General features: G+C 46.6%; 1 protein-coding gene across 1 annotated transcript in view; it reads left to right on the top strand.

Annotated features, from left to right (window-relative positions):
• The first annotated feature begins 2,828 nt into the window (after nt 1-2,828).
• PARP1 (poly(ADP-ribose) polymerase 1) overlaps nt 2,829-16,379 on the top strand; it is a 28,425-nt gene continuing 14,874 nt past the window's right edge. Inside the window, exons 1-9 of the mRNA XM_042888310.1 lie at nt 2,829-2,980; nt 3,834-3,996; nt 4,690-4,808; nt 5,862-6,076; nt 11,578-11,674; nt 13,009-13,125; nt 13,631-13,807; nt 14,237-14,378; nt 15,895-16,035. Of these exons, the coding sequence (XP_042744244.1) occupies nt 2,861-2,980; nt 3,834-3,996; nt 4,690-4,808; nt 5,862-6,076; nt 11,578-11,674; nt 13,009-13,125; nt 13,631-13,807; nt 14,237-14,378; nt 15,895-16,035 (1,291 nt within the window). The 5' untranslated portion in view covers nt 2,829-2,860. The remainder of the gene's footprint in view (nt 2,981-3,833; nt 3,997-4,689; nt 4,809-5,861; nt 6,077-11,577; nt 11,675-13,008; nt 13,126-13,630; nt 13,808-14,236; nt 14,379-15,894; nt 16,036-16,379) is intronic.

The raw sequence follows: 16,379 nt of genomic DNA, 5'->3' as shown, positions 1-16,379 counted from the left end.
ATAGTCATTTGTGTCTCAGTTGCCACATGGGGACTGTAAAACAAGGATGGTAGCACAGTATTTCTACCCGGGGGTAATGTCAGTGCAAATAACCTCGGTTCCTGGCAAGCATTCAGATGCTAACTATGGCAAGTACTGTGGCTGTGCTGAGCTCTCTGATATAGACCTTAGACTGTGATCTTCCCCAGATGTGCAAGTCACACCCCTGTTACGTTGCCACTGAATTACTGAGATGAGGCTTCTCACTGAAGTTCTCAGTTGGTTTGAAATATTGCTTCTCCTCCACCAACCACTCCTTCCTCGCCTCTTCCCACATCCATTTTCCCATGCATCTGGAATGCTAAAAAAACAGAAGCTTATTTAAAGAAGCTTTCTAAAAAGGGGGGAAACCATCAGAGCTGCTTCCCAGAGAGTTCTGTGCTGGACTGTAATACAAAATTGTTCAGGACTGCTGAGGAGAAATCATAGATCCATTAAGGTTGGAAAAGAGCACTAGGAGCATCATATCCAACCATTAATGTGTCACCACTAACCAAGTCTCTCAGTGCCAGTCAGCTCTAGGCATCAAAACCCCACCCTTGCACAGGATCCACAGTAGGAGATACATTCTCTCCCAGACAGTAGGATAATCCCTTTCATTTCTTCTGTGGCAAGACAATATGACACTCAGATGTGGGTGCATAGTTTTGCATCCCATTCCCATTGGAGTGGTGTGGGGGTTGATCACTTGCACAAAGAGAGAAGGCACATCTGAGTCATAGTCACTTGTTGCACCTAGTCAGCTGCCTAAATGCAAACAGGATCATACCAGCTACAGCAACTGTGTGCAGCACCATGGAAGAAACAAATCATTCATATGGACAGGATAACATAGCTCTGAAAGGGTTTTTTGTACAAATTTCTCAATTAGTGCTAAATTGTCTCCCCCGGCAACAAATCCAGACCTGAATAAGAACAGTTCTGGCTCCCCTACAGGATATATACAGTACTGTTCCAACATTTTCTCACTCTGTATGAGATGCTTCACAGGGTGAAAAACTTGTCAGAAGGCATCTTTGCATATCTAAGAAATGGAGATCAGTGCAGCACAGTATGGAGGATTTAGTGCTCAAGGCACTGTCAGCACAATGCAAGGGGAAGCACTTGGTTCTGTTTCAACAGGGAGCTGTGTTATGGCTTCCTGGGACCTGCACTTGCAGAATGCAGGTAGCAAGTTTGATTCAGTTCTGTTCTGGTTTTCAGAGGAATCTAGTGAAAAATGGCCCTGAAGTCAAAATGTAATTCTGCTGGGGATGCCATAAAGTGTGGGTGGAATTCCTATATAATCACATGACTCCAGATAGGGAGGCTTTAAGGGAAGTACTATGGAAGTACTATGATATTTACGATGAAGCCTGCAGATCAGCCCTAACAACTGGATGCCGTTCCTCACCTACACTGCTGTGCACAATGCAGGGAGCCCATATGTGATACATATTTTTTCTTCATACTTCTTCTATTTCATACTTTTCCTGGCAAGTACCACATTGTATGCATCAGCAGTCAGTACTGGACATAAATAAAACTTAGCTCTGAGGATCTGGAGGCTCTAGCCTGCTGTGGTTACAGAGAGGGGAAACAAACCACAGGTCTCGTGTGCTTTTGTGTCACTTGTCATCCAGCAGGATCCCGAAAGTCAGCAGCCCACTGACACTGGTCTGCTGTTAGAAAGGGATGTGGAGAGCCTGCGTGGAACCATAAAAATCTTACCCTCTCTAACTGCTGCTGCAACCTGTTGTAAAACTCAGCAGCCAAACACTGAGACTTCTGAAATACTGAATTTACTTCAACGTATGATCCCCTGGGAAAATGGCCTTGCAGGCACCACTTCTCAATGCCGCCAGAGCATCCACTGGTTTGTAACAAAGCACAGCATCCACAGTGCTGTCAGCATCACTGAGGGCCCTGGACGAGTCCTCGCCCACTGGTCCCTCGCTGCCTTGTAGGAGGGAAACGGATGTGTTATGATCCACACGTCAGGCTTCAGACACAGAGATGCAGAGTGAGATGAGGCTTCAGAAGCAACAGATTTATGATGGGAATTAACGTGACGTGGGCACTACTATACCACAAATCAAGGAGACACTGTAAGAAATTACATTGCTACGCAGTTAGAATCATAGCAGTGTAATGCTTTGTGCAGACAGCCTTACTTCAAGTCTGATCCTTTCAAGCACCGGGTTTGAGTTTATTCCTGCAGAAGAACCTCCTATCCTCTTTTAAAAAGAAAATCCACTCAAGCCTACCTCGAACGCCGTTAATTTAGTGGCCCCAGTGGAAGGGAACAACCACCAGGGAGACGCTGCTCCTTTGCAGGAACCCTATAAATAAATACCGTATAAACAAAAAGTATTTTCAGAGGCGCTGGACACATTCGTGGAAGAAGAATTCCCCCAAGGGTAATGGTATGCAGGAAGTCCCCGAGCCACAAATCTCGGAGTCGCCATCAAAGGAACAGAAAAACACTCGGCGACGGGCTGCAGGAACTTCAGCGCCCCGCAGCGCCGTTCCCCAGCGAGGCTGTACTGCCAGCGCCCCCTGCTGCCGCTACAGGCTATCACCTCCGAGGTGAGATGGACGCAGAAGGCCCCGCCCCCAGCACCTGCCACGTGACCGCCGCTCCCCGCCCCCTCCATTGATACCCCGCTCCGCACCGGAAGGTTCCAGGCGCCGCCAGACATGGCGAGTCGCTGCCCGAGCGTCGGATGGCGGCCGGGTGCTGGGGCGGGCAGGGTGCTCGGCGCTCGGCTAGCGCCGCCTGCGGCGGGCGCGCGGCTCGGCGCGCCTGGGCTCGGGGTGAGGGGCTCGGCGCTCGGCGGCGATGGCGGAGACGGGGGACAAACCGTACCGCGCGGAATACGCTAAGAGCGGGCGGGCGTCGTGCAAGAAGTGCGGCGAGAGCATCGCCAAGGACTCGCTGCGCCTGGCCCTCATGGTGCAGGTACGGCGCTGCCCCCGGGGCTCGGCTGTATTGCCGGGGGCCCCCGTTGTCGTCGTCCCGCGGAGCTTCGGCCTCACGGCGCCGCGGGGCTCCCGCAATCTAGCCCGGGGGGAGGCAGGGAGCGTGGCGCCCACCCCGCGCGGGGCGCCCGATGGAGCGGAGCGGCGACGCACGTGGCCCCGCTTCCTCTGCCTTTTGTCTGCGGGATGCGGCGCCGCGCTGCCGGGCTCGGCCGGGCCACGCTCTGCGCTTGTATCGTGGTGCCAGGTACGCGCAGAACCACGGGACGGTTTGGGTCGGGAGGGATGCTGACCGACAGTGGGCGGGGCTGCCCCCCGTCTGCTCGGGCTGCCCGGGGCCGCGTCCGGCGGTCCTCCAGGTATGGGCTGCCCGCAACTTCTCCGTATGGCCTCGGGCGCACGGAGCAGCTCGCTGCGGTGCCGCGGGGTAGGCGTGTGCTCGCCAAGAGAGCCACGCTGGAAGCACCGGTGGCCGAGCGCCGGATGTCATTAACGCCGCCGTTGTTTGTGCGCGGTGTTTGATGCCGAACCGCCTTTCCGTTCTCTCCGCTGGGTGTCGAAGCGCTGCCGGGTTGTGACCCGGCGGCTCGAAGTCGGCCCAGCACAGCTCCGTCGGCGGGGCGGGGTGCTGCAGAGCTGCAGGGTTTGGGCTGTGGTGCTGCCCTGCTGGAGGCTGTGGTGTTCCCCTGGCGTCGTGGGGGCTCTGTGTCACGTTTGTGGTCTTTATGGAGCAAGGCCAGTGGCTGGCGTTTACCCAAATACTCTTCATTTTCCCCTCACCCCACTCACTTCGATCTCAACTGCTGCACCTCAGCCTCGTGTGTTTTTCCTAGTCGCCCATGTTTGATGGCAAAGTCCCTCACTGGCACCACTACAGCTGCTTCTGGAAGCGGGCGCGCATCGTGTCCCACACGGACATCGATGGCTTCCCTGAGCTCCGCTGGGAGGACCAGGAGAAAATCAAGAAGGCCATTGAAACCGGAGGCCCTGGAGGAGGTAAGCAAAGCCGTCCTGGTGTCCAGAGCTGCAACCGTGCTCTGTCTTCTCAGGCTGTTGTTAGAGTTACTTAATGGCCGTGTCCCTGTGGCAAACGGTGTCAGAAGAGTTGCTGTGGTTTGTCCAGTCTCCAGAGCCAGGATGCAAGCACTGTGATTCAGACCAGTTTTAAAGCAGAAGGGGAAGGGGGGGAAGTGGAAGAAGGCCAAGGCAGTCTGCAGACATTTTGCCAAATATTTTTTGTTATAAATACTGTATCTTGTTTTCAGTTCTTTGGTATTAATACTCTTTTGGCATGCAGTACTTACTATGTTGCCACTGCAGAACGTGTTTGTGGTAGCTCTATAGAGCCGTTAGGTGATGAACTGAGCCAGGAAATAATGGGGTGATCTAAGTACAGAGCAGACCAAACCCAATGAATGACTGCGTAAACCAGATGCTTGTGCAGTTTCAGAATGATGACTGCCTGATGAAGTGTATTAATAATTAAAAAAAAGAAAGAAAAAAAAAAAAAGAAAAAAGGAAGTTATCACTTTGAAAGAGGAAGAGGATTTTTATTTTGAGAGGGGCTCTGTTTTGAAGCAGAACACAGGTTTATTAATCTAGACTGCTGACAATCCGAAACAGATGGGGAAAAAACAAAAAAGGAGGGAGGTTACCTTTTAAAGTTCTGTATTTACTTTTGCTCTCCAGGAAAAGGAGCGGACCAGGAAGGAGGTGGCAAAGCTGAGAAGAGCCTAACTGACTTTGCTGCAGAGTATGCCAAGTCTAATAGGAGTACGTGCAAAGGCTGTGAGCAGAAAATAGAAAAGGTAAAAAGCTTCTCTTTAGTTCTCCATCTCATCCATCTGTTCTCCCACCAGTCTCAGTTCAAACAGAAGCTTCCCTAACTGCATCCTGATGTCCTGCACTTGGAAGGCAGTTGTAGAGTTTCTTTTCTTGGTCTGAGAAGCAGCCGTGTCGGAAGACTGACATAAAGATGTCCCTCAGGCACTGGAGCCTGGACTTCAGATCTGCTGATGCTTCCTTCTTCTTGGACGTTACAGCAGACTGAAATGTTGCTTGCCAGCGTGCTTGGTTAGAATAGAAATGTGGAAGAGCCACCGCTGTGTCGTCTGCTCGTTCAGACACTGCAGAGATGTCAGCCTCTTTCTCCTTCTTTGTTTCTATGCAGTGTATGAATCAGATAAAAACAGCAGTACACCTAATTAATGATAATGCCCCATATTTCAGCTTGTCTTGTTGCTCTACTTTTAGAGACAATCTGCAAAGTGAAGCTGTGAGCCTCTGGTAGGTGAGAATAGAGCTGCCAGTTCTGTGCAGTTGGTGAGGACCATGTGACAGTGCTGGTATACTTGTGTCTGCAGAAATATTGCTGGCTGGGGTGTAGACAATCCCTTATTGGAGCATGAGGCATTGCAGTCTAAAAGCACTTAAGCCAAGTAATTATTTGGGCATCTGAAAAGTAATTTGCAGAGGATGCGACTGTAGTAAAGATTGACTGATAAGGACATAAAGTCAGCTTTCAGAGTCCCCTCCATGTGGCTTGGTGATGTGGTCTTTGCTTATTCCGGTTAACTGGCAGGGAGTTGAAGGTGTAAAGACTGCAGAATTATCTGTTTCAAGTGTTCTTTTTTCAGCAGAAAGTTACTTAATAGGCTGTTTTTCCAACCTAGGACAAGGTATTAGTGAAAGGAGCAGAGCTGTAAGGAAAGGGTTTGGACAATAGTTGCAGGCTTTGGTGGAGGAACAATTGGCATTTAGCAGGTATGCAGGAAGCATCATGTTGGTAATGAGCTTACTAACATCCTGCTCCTCCCAGTAAGGCCTAACAATTGCTGTTGTGTCTTTTTATCCTGCCCCAGGGCCAGATTCGGATTTCCAAGAAGATGGTGCATCCTGAAAAACCGCAGCTGGGGATGATCGATAACTGGTACCACCCGGACTGCTTTGTGAGCCGCCGGGCAGAGCTGGGCTTCCTCCCGGCGTATGGGGCCACCCAGCTCCTGGGTTTCAGCATCTTGAAAGCTGAAGATAAAGAAACTCTGAAGAAGCAACTACCAGCCACCAAGACAGAAGGGTATGTGGAGGGTGCAGCAAATTGTGTGATTTCAAGGAACAGTTACTTGCCTTCGTATACGTTTGTGATGAACGTGTTGTGGCATTGTTATCAGTCTTAAAAGAATAGTGCCTGTAAGAGGATGTGGTCATCCAGTGGCATTAGGGCAGGTGACAGCAGGCTGATTCCCCATCCCTGGGAGGCTGCAGTCTGCTTATCCATGTGACTGCACTGAGGAAAGGCTGAGTCTGGCAGCTGTGACTTAAGGGACTGATGTGGGGTTTTCAGCCATAAATATTATGCATGTGATAGAAATGGATATGGGCTCTGCACTCATTGTGCGATGCTGTTATCAGCCTTGGTTTCTCTGACCTAACCACTTGTTACAGAATTGAGTTGACATCTACACAATGCTGATCTGTGATATGCAGAGTCTGATAACAGTGCTTATTGCCTGTGTGGTGCTTACACTTGGATGCTTTTGTTTGCTGAACCTTTTATGATATTCAGTTGAAATTTTATTGCTTTGTGTTGAAATTTTGAATGGAGGCTCTTAACAGAAGTTGAACTGATAGAGAGCCCTTCCATGTGGCTTGCTAGTTTTGGTTGATCTTTCTCAGTTAATGAAGGCTTTTGTGTTTGAAGTAACTTTGCCTATCATCACATTTGTTAACACAAGCCAATGTTGCATTTTTCCCTTGAAGGAGGAAGCATAAAGTATCCCTGGGTTCTACAAACAGGAATAGTGTTGTCTTGTAAGGTGTTGGGCTTCTCTGTGTACTTCCTGAACTGAATTCAGCAATACTTCTGCAGGGAGTCACTGTGAATCTGCCTAGTGAGACTGACATCGGGTTCTGAAAAGATGCAGTCAAATCTGTGCAGTCTTTGTCAGTTTTGTTCCTATGTAAGTGTGGGGCTGATTGGCGTGGTTCAGAGCTTCTGAGTATCAGCGTTGTTTTTGATTATAGATAATGGAGTAGAGCTTGTATAAATTGATCTGCATATTAAGAGGCTGCCACTCAGCTTATGTGCTTGATTCTTGGTTGGCAAGCAGTTGTTCCAGAAGTGTTCAGCAGCAGTGCAGATGCTGTGGGGAAGGTTCTGCAGTGTCATGCAGATACTTTTCCATGGGTCCATATGCTAATGTTCAGCCCTGTCCCCTGTGCTGCTGGAGGCTGGGACCCTTCAGACTGTGCTGTGCTATCTGGGACTGCTTTCCTTTCATATAGTAGGCACCTTCTTTCTGCGTGCATTGCAGGATATAGATAGGAGTATTAAGTTTTTACGTATTTGCAGCTTATTGCATTCCACTTCACCCTGGGGCAGTGAATGAGTTTAATAAGGTTATTAGTAACTTTCTCCCATGTCTTCAGCAAAGCTCTGGAGATTTGACTGGTGTTTGTTTGTTTGTTTGTTTTTTGTTGTGTTTTTGTTTTGTTTTGTCTGCCCTGACTCTGCTTTTCTGGGCTACTCTCTGTGATGATATTCAAAATATGAAAGCTTTGCAAAGATAGGCCACAGGACAGTTTGCCAAGTCACTGTGTAAATAAAAGTCTAGAATTGCATTGGAAAAAAAGCTTAGCATGGTGATGTAGGGTAATGTGAACCAGGACCTTATGCCAGAAAAACAGTAGGAAATGCCACCTTTCCTGCTTCCACAAAGCACTGCATGAACAAGCCTCTTGCCTGTGAGAGTGCTGACTGGCTCTTGTGAGCCATCACCTTTCTTCTGCCATTTGGGCTGTGTGTTTGACCTGAGAGTATTAAGGATGAATTGGCGAAGAGACCATCTGTCTCAGAGCTAACTGAGTGAGTGGGAGTGTAAATAAGTGGGATGAGTGGAGTGGCCGTGCTTCCTACCTGGGGATTGTCTGCCAAGAAAGTACAGAGTTCTGAAGAAGCCAAGAAAAAGGTGGGGGGGAAATCCAGAAGCTTGAATGAGGTGCAGCTGTCTCCCATTGTTTAGCTTGTGCATTCCATCAGATAACTGGTATTATTGACAGAAATTGCAGCTTCTTGCAGAAACAATATCAGAGCATCTGCTGTAGGTGAGATTCTGAAAGTGATCTTCAGTTATCTCTACTTGTGCTGCATCCAAATTACATCCAGTCAGCTGTTTGCAGTTTGGATATGACATACCCAAATTCATCTGCTGCTTCTGCATGTCTGGCCTGTGCTCAGCAGAGACACTCTGACTGGAGCTGCTGTCAGCCCTTTGCATAAGGGCAATGATGTCACATACGTGTTGCAGGTGAGTGAAACTGAGGCATTGAGCAATGCTACCAAGAATAGGATGGAAAAATCTCTTCCCTCTGAAGGACAAAAATGGGAAGATTTCCTGCAAGGATCCTAGCTTCTTTCATTGGTCATTGCTGGATGAGACATGCAGTCCTCCCCTGCATGGAACTGCTGCTTAGTACGGTAGCAAAGCCTCATTCTGGAGGTGTTGTCAGGCAGCACCCAATTAGCTACAGATTATCTGAAGCAGAGGGTAAGTAGTCGTGTCAGCAACAATCTGCAAGTCCTTTACGGAGCGAGGAAGGGGGTTCCATTTCCTTCCTATATCAGGTGCTTGCTTTATCCAAGGTTGCTGTCCTTATGTCTTTGTTTTCATTCTTATGAGAACATGAAAAACGGAATAGATGGGAAAGAAGGGCCAGTTGGGAGTGGGCCAGTTCACCTTCCTCATAATCTTTTTTAAAGTTGGAGTGGATCTTGTAGTTCTGTATCTTCCAGGGAGGTGAGAAGTGTTCTGTTTTGTCTGGTCAGTGCCAGTCTTCTAAGCAAACTGTTGGACTGTACCTGTTTAGTGCGTAGACTTTCCCTTCCCCAGCAGGAGAAAGACTGTATGCAGCAGCACAGTGACTGGTCCCAGTGATGGCAGGTAAAAAGAGTGTGTGTCAACGAGTGTCTGCTTTGTTAGTTTTTTGTAAAGTTTGTGACTTTAGACAGATAGAAGATTAATTCACTTTTGTCCATCCCTTCTTGAAGCTGTATAAAACAACAATTGGTGTTTGCTTTAAGTATTGGGCATAGACAGGGACAGAAGAGAAGGCAAGAAACTTCCAGCTATATACCTCTCTGCAATCCATATGATCCCCTCACACTGCAGTTTGGCTGGAGCAGGTATGACAGCTGTTGGGTACACGCAAAGCAGCCTACTATCCCCCCCTCTGAGAAACTGCCAGAGATACAAATCCCTTCTGGGACTTGGATGGTTTCCCTTGGTCCAGGGGCTTCCCAGCAGGGTGACTGCCTTCCAGTGCTTTGGCTTTCCTCCTTTTGGAGGCAAGTTGGTACACAGCCATCAGCCTTGGCTTGTTGGAGGCACCCTGGCTCTCAGCCTGCCAAGGAGAGACACTGCAGATGCACAATGTTTGGGCATCCATCCTAAATACTTGCATGATGAAGCCCTCTGGCTTGGGAAGGTACAGCAATGTGTGCATTGTGTTCATGCTGGTGTGTTTTTCCCTGATTGTTCTGTGTGTCTGTGATTTGGTTAAGCTTCCAGGAGCTGTGATTTGCATGGTGAGCACTTTGTGTTTGGTGCTGCAGTGATCAATGGATGCTCTAGGCTTGTACCTTGTGGAGCCTGCAGCCAAAGGCAGAAGAGCACTCTTGTGTGGCTTGGGGACCTTTGGAAGCATGGCTGTGCTTGGACTGCATCCAGTCCTGCCTTGCTGTTTCTTGTCTGTGCCATTTAGGAAACAGTATTGTGAATGGAAGAGCAATTGAGAAATGTTAACAAATGTTAACTTTGTTCTACCCAACGGCCACAGATTATGCATACTTTTAAGTCTGCCTGATGTTTTTAAATGATTGTAACTCTTTGACAGAGTCTGACAGTGCAGTGGGACATCCAAGCTGTGCTCATGCTCTACCTCAATTTCCAGGCCCATCCAACCCCAAATGGGGTAAAATTTCATTTTATTTCCTCGTGATGAGAACATGCACTGAGTGATTTATTGATACTGATACAGGCAGACCAAGGGGTTGGCATGGCTCTGGAAACCTGAATGTTCTTATGAGGTCTCATCATTCAGAATCCTGCAAAAATCCCTGGCTTTTGTTTGGCTTTCTCTTTTTTCTAGTCTTTCCTGTGCGAAGTTTCCTGTACCTTCTCCATGCACATCTGTAATGGTTCAGCTAATAACAGTAAATTTCCTCACACAAAGCTGCACAATAGTACATCATGAAACCATATTCAGCCTGGGAATACTTTGCAGGCAGGAACTTCTTCCCATCTGGTTTCAAAAATCTGACTCAATTCAGTCTGAAGGGGAACTAGCTGGGAAGTGTCTGTTTTCCCTGCGGTACCTTATTAAAATGAGTACATTTGCTGTCCCAGAATTGTAGAATCGTTGAATTGGAAGAAACCCTTAAAGGCCATTTAATCCAACCTCCCTGCACTAAAAAGGGTCACCTAAAGCTTGATCGGGTGCTCAGAGCCCTGTCCAGCTTGACCTTGAATCCTTCCAAGGACGGTGTGTCCTTCACCTCTGTGGGCAAACCTGTGCCAGTGCCTCACCACCCTTATTGGAAAAGCCTTTCTTGTATCCAGAGAGTTGGCAGCAGGGGGAGGGAGGGGGTTGTTCCTCCAAGCTCTGCCTTTGTGAGGCCCTGCGTGAAGTACTGTGCCCAGGCTGTGCCCAGGCGTGGGGTCTCCAGTACACAAAGAATGCAGTGTGTCCAGCAGAGGACAGAGATGCTCAGAGGACTGGAGCACCCCTCCTATGATGAAAGTCTGAGGGAGCTGTTATTGTTCAGCCCGGAGAGGAGAAGGCTGTGGGGATATCTCGCTGTGGCTTTCCAGTACTTCAAGGGAGTTGATAAGCAGGAGAGAGACCAACTTTCTACATGGTCTGATAGTGATAGGACTGGGGGGAGGTGGCTTTAAACTAAAAGAGGGGAGATTTAGGTTGGATGTTAAGTAGAGAATTCTTTACCCAAAAGGCACTGAGGTGCTGAAACAGGTTGACCAGAAAAGGTGTGGTGCCCCATCCCTGGTGGTGCTCAAGGCCAGGTTGCATGGGGCCCTGGGCAGCCTGAGCTGGTGGCAGCCCTGCTCATGGCTGGGGATTGGAACTGGATTGCCTTTAAGTTCCCTTCCAACACAAGGCATTCTCTGATGATTCCATGGTAGTAATATCTTTCATTGCTACCCCTCCTCATATGTGGAGAGGTGTATTCTTGTGGGTCTTGTGTATGCCTTTGGAGTAACTAATATGGATGTGGCTGAATATGCCTGCAGTTCCCAGTATTGTAGCATTTTATGTGCTGTTCTGTCAGATCATGATTATCCTGTGAAAAGCCCCAAAGTGTGCCTGATCTAATTGAGGCAGTTGTTGCAGAGCCAAGTACGTGTCTGTGATGTAGCACTGAGGAATTCTGAAAAGTGGTCTTGCCACTTATTCAAGTCTCTGCAGATATCAGCAGTCAGTAACCTGAGCCATTTTAATGACTGGACAGGCATTTAAATAACTTATTTTCACTATGTATGTTATTTATTTTTTCTCTCTTAGAAAGAGAAAAGGAGAAGAGGTAGATGGAAATGTGATTGCAAAAAAGAAATCAAAAAAAGAAAAAGAAAAAGAATCAAAGCAGGAAAAACAGCTGAAGGTGAGTTTTAGCTGATTAGATCCTAAAAGCTGCCTAGCTAGAAGAATGCAGTATCAGATACTAATTGAAGAGCTGTGGTAACTGGAGAGGAACTGTACCTGCTGCCTAGATGAAGCAGAGTTGCAGTACAGCTGGTCCTTATGTCTTGGCACGGGAGGTGGCCTGTTGCAAAGCCATTGCTGAAGGCGATTCTCCCTGCTGTTGTCTCCTGAAATAGAGGAAGGAACTTCTGTAGGACTTAGGATTATTAGATTTAAATAGATTAGGCTAAATGCCTTCTTCCTCTCAGAGAAGTTGGTTTCATGAACCTTCCTGTTTCATCTGACTGTGGTTGCTGAAGCTCTGATAACAAGCACTGTTTCAGAAGAGTTTGGCAACCAATAAAGAGCTCACTGTAAAAATGAAGCAATGGCAAAGTGTGGAATTAGATTACTAAGAGATCATATCTCTCTCACCCTATGAGAAGCAGTTGTTGAGTACAAAGTGTGATAGATTGCAGCTTTCTACCTTTTAATTTTGGAATACTGTGGGAAGAATTCCTAATGGAGCTGTAAGAATTTTATATTCATTAAAAGTTTGGCGTAGGTACTTTCCAAGAAAAAAAAAATAACAAGCAGCTTTGCTAAAGCTAACACTTAATGGAGCTGTAAAGAAAATGATATGATCTGATTTCTTAGGATGTTTCTTTTCTGTCTAACCCTTTCACCTTTTGTAGAAAGGCCTGAAAGAATGTGCAGGCCTGTCTGGGCCATTTCATGTTTCTGATCTAAAAGTACTTATTTCACTTAAGTGTCTTAAAGTAAGGACAATGTGTTCCAGCATTTGTGATTTTTATTTTAATACAGTACACTTTTATGCAGTGATATCCCTGCTGTTGGCAGTGTGAACTGGATTGATGATGTTTGCAGAGGCTGTTGAGAACACACTGAGAGTAGAAGTGTGGTAGAAACACAGGTTCCATTCCACCTAAAAGCCAATTGTTTTGCTATAAAAGCTTGTATCTTTTTGTATGGGGTAGTGCTCTATGAGTTGTTCCACAGTCTGTCTTCTCGCATATACAATGCAGAAGCATTGGTTTATACAGAATCCCATAAAGCCAAGGTTTCCCTTGCGATCTTCTTGTGAGAGTACTTTTGAAAGCTATCATGTGCATATATATCCATACTGAAATCTGAAGCATGTGGCTTTAAAGACCTGATCTAGTTGTTTGGATAAAACATGTGGTTCTCCCTGTGGTGAAGCTGCTGGCTCTTGGCGTTCTTCACCATGCTGCATTAGGGGGTGTTCAGTAGTGACTGTCTGCCAGTAGCTAAGCTGACGGGTTTTGTCCACAGGAGCAGACAGAGCTGATCTGGGGCATCAAGGATGAGCTGAGGAAGGTCTGCTCCACGAATGACCTGAAAGAGCTGCTGATCGCCAACAAGCAGGAGGTGCCTTCAGGAGAGAATGCAGTAAGTTGGTCTGTGGTCATTTTGCATGTGTGCTGGGTCTTCAGTGTCCCAACTGATTGGTATTTTTGCCACTAGCTCTGCAAAAGCGCATTGGCTGTGGTGCTTCACATTGCCTCCTGACTGTTACTTTAGGCTAGAGGAGGCAAAAACTGCGTTATTTTCTAGTTATTTTCTGGCATGCTTTCTAAAAAAGTCACGTTTCAGACTGTGTAATTGGCAAAAGGTTTCTCTCTTTCAGAGGCACATGTCACATGAAGTGTTTTTGTTTATTAAGGCTGTAGGGAGTGTGGGATGAGATGTGGGAAGTGTCTAGACTCAAAATGGCCAAGAAAATCTCTAGGCAGGAAAACTGGGGCTTGTCTGAGCCTACGTTCCCACCTACATACTTGTGCTCAGATGCAGTAGCTCATCTACTTTTTTCCCTCTCCAGCAGTGCTGTCTGGTCAGGCTCTGTGTGGGGGTTATGCTCTCCTGAATGCCAGTTTTGTACTCTTTGTTGTTTTAGATCTTGGACCGAGTGGCAGATGGGATGGCGTTTGGAGCTTTGCTTCCCTGCGAGGAGTGTAAGGGGCAGTTTGTGTTCAAGAGCGATGCATACTACTGTTCAGGGGACATTACTGCCTGGACTAAGTGTGTGGCTAAAACACAGACTCCCAGCAGGAAAGACTGGGTAATCCCAAAGGTGGGTGTTGACTGTAAATGTGAATGATCTGAAGCATGCTGCTTAATTGATGCTTCCTCTTGTGAGGAGTTTGGGATGTTGCATGCTGGAGAGCACAGTGTGCTGCAGTGCTCAGCAGCTGTGACAGCGGGGAATCCTGTCACGGCTGCATCTCTCTGGGGGCAGTAAATGTAGAACAAAGTCATCCCTTTTCCCAGTAACACTAAATTAAAAGAGATATTGCTGATTTGATTTAAAACCAGTCATTTACTCTCCTCTAGCTTTGGTTTCTGAATCAATGAAGTGGATATTTGCCTATCTTAATATGAGTATCTTGGAGATCCTTTGAGACCTGTGGTAAATGACACAATCTGGCAAGTGCTTAACTTGGCTTTTAAATTTTGTAGTAGTATTTGTTGTTTTTAAAATCTGTATGCTTCTACCATACAGGAATTTCGTGAAATTCCTTATCTCAAAAAGTTTAAGTGTAAGAAGCAGGACAGGATATTCCCTCCTGAGGCAGCAACTGTGAACTCCGCACCACCTCCATCTGCATCTGCTCCTTTGACAGAGACTCTCTCTACACCCCAAGGTCAGTGGAGTTCAAGGTGGTGTTTGATGCCGTTTCCATCCAAATGTGCCCCTTAAACAGGCCTGCTGTTTGTGGTTCTTTTACCCCTGAGCAGTCTGAACTCTTCTGGTAAGAAATAGAATTGCAGATTGTCATGTGCTACCTCTTCCTAGCAAAGCAAGACCTTTTTCTGGCTCATTGGGCACACATGCTTGGGATCTTATTGTTTTTTCATGTCTGTGTGGTTACTGTTTTTCTGACAAATCATTTTGGGTATTTCTTGATGATGTGTTCACAATGAATCAAAGAGTTAAAGGCCCGTGTCCCAAGTGAGATCTGCTGTGAAATACTTTCTGACTTGGTTTTTTGGGGAGCATCCAGGTTCTTCAGTAATATCAGCTTCCGTATTCTACACCCAGTGTTAGGTTTTTAAGGTCAGGAAGTTGTTTGAAATCCTCTTTGTGTACTTAGTCTCAACAACTGCTGACTAGCATTGTGCAAGAACAGGTGTGCTGTCTCCAACCTGCAAACTGGCAAATGGTTCAACTCCGCTAATTCCATATAGGCCACTGGCACAAATTACACCCTTTAGTAATGTGCCTTGTCCACTCAGAACTGTAACTTCTTATTTAGTTTATTTAGCCTTGGCTGTAGTTTGGAGAGCAGGGAGATGTTATTACTTGGTGAAAAGGGTGAAAGTAATTCTGTGTAGCTAATGTTGGCCAGATCACATTGTTTTAACTGGCAACTTGATTCCCATTCCAGTGTGTTCTGAAAGTAAATACAAACTGCTGACTAGAATTAAGCCCAGATTACTTCGTTTGCTAGCAGCCTAACTCATTTATGTCTGTGATGGTGGATGGGAGGAACAAAAACCTTTCAGTTTAGCATTCATCTTTAGAAATGCAGAAAAAGCTTTCAGACATTCACTGTGCCCTGGATCCACCTGCACTGCAAAGCTCATTGCATCAGTATTGACACTATAAAATAGTGAAGCATCAACTGCTTACCAGTGTGCTTGTTGCAGGGTTTGCATGATTCAGCCAGCTTCCAACTTTGAACTGTCTGTAAAATCAAGACTCAAATGTACTGTAACGTGTGAGAATGCTGTTGTTTGAGAGGTAAACTTTCTCCAGCTCCTCAAAAGCACATTTCCTTTTGAAGAGGCAGGACTTTTCATGCTGTCCAGTCATCAGATGAAGAGGGAAGCTGAGCAAAGTCACTAGTAGACAGTTCTGAAGCAGACAAAAAAAAAAAAAAAAAAAAAAAAAAAAAAACAGCTAAATGCAGGCAAATAATGTGCCCACATACACATCTTTTCAGCCTTCCATTCGTTCTGTTTGTTGTATGTGATTTGTCATCTCCCTTAGAGAATGGAAGCTTTCTCCCACTCATTAGTCAGACCCACTTGGACTCATCTCCCTGCACGCAGTGCTGATTGTTCTGAGCGTGTGGGATGCTGTCTCTTTCTGCTTATTATTTGTGTGGGGAACTCTGTGCCCGTCACTAATGTGTTGTTTTGTTTCTGAACCCCTAGACAAACCCCTGACCAACATGAAGATCCTGACTCTTGGAAAGCTGTCCAAGAACAAGGAGGAAGTGAAGAATATTGTGGAGGAGTTGGGAGGAAAGATGACAACAACAGCTAACAAGGCCACCCTGTGCATCAGCACACAGAGTGAGCAGCCTTGGGGTGGTCACTGGTAGCACTGGATGCATGTACTTGATTAGAGCTCTATGTGGGTTAGTGTTTGGATTAGGGAGTGTGTTTCCACTTGCATGTGGCCTTGGAAAAGTAAAAGGAAATGTGAGTTGGTTGAGTTCTACTTACCTAGCAAAAATGTGGGTTGTGCCGTAAAGGCTGAACCAATCGAGTAAAATGTGTTTCTGCTGTAGTCCAGTCTGCAGCTTTGAATGTTGTGGAAATGCATCTCCTCAAAGTTTTGCAGAGTTCTGAATCATTGTCAGAAGTAGAGGCTGAAGCCTTGAAACCTCACTGTTGTTTGTTTGTTTGTTTGTTTT

This window comes from Lagopus leucura, unplaced genomic scaffold (genome assembly GCF_019238085.1).
Source record: "Lagopus leucura isolate 7727_CA_CO unplaced genomic scaffold, USGS_WTPT01 Super-Scaffold_73, whole genome shotgun sequence".
Classification (NCBI taxonomy): Eukaryota; Metazoa; Chordata; class Aves; order Galliformes; family Phasianidae; genus Lagopus; species Lagopus leucura.
This window is presented reverse-complemented; position numbering and strand designations above follow the sequence as displayed.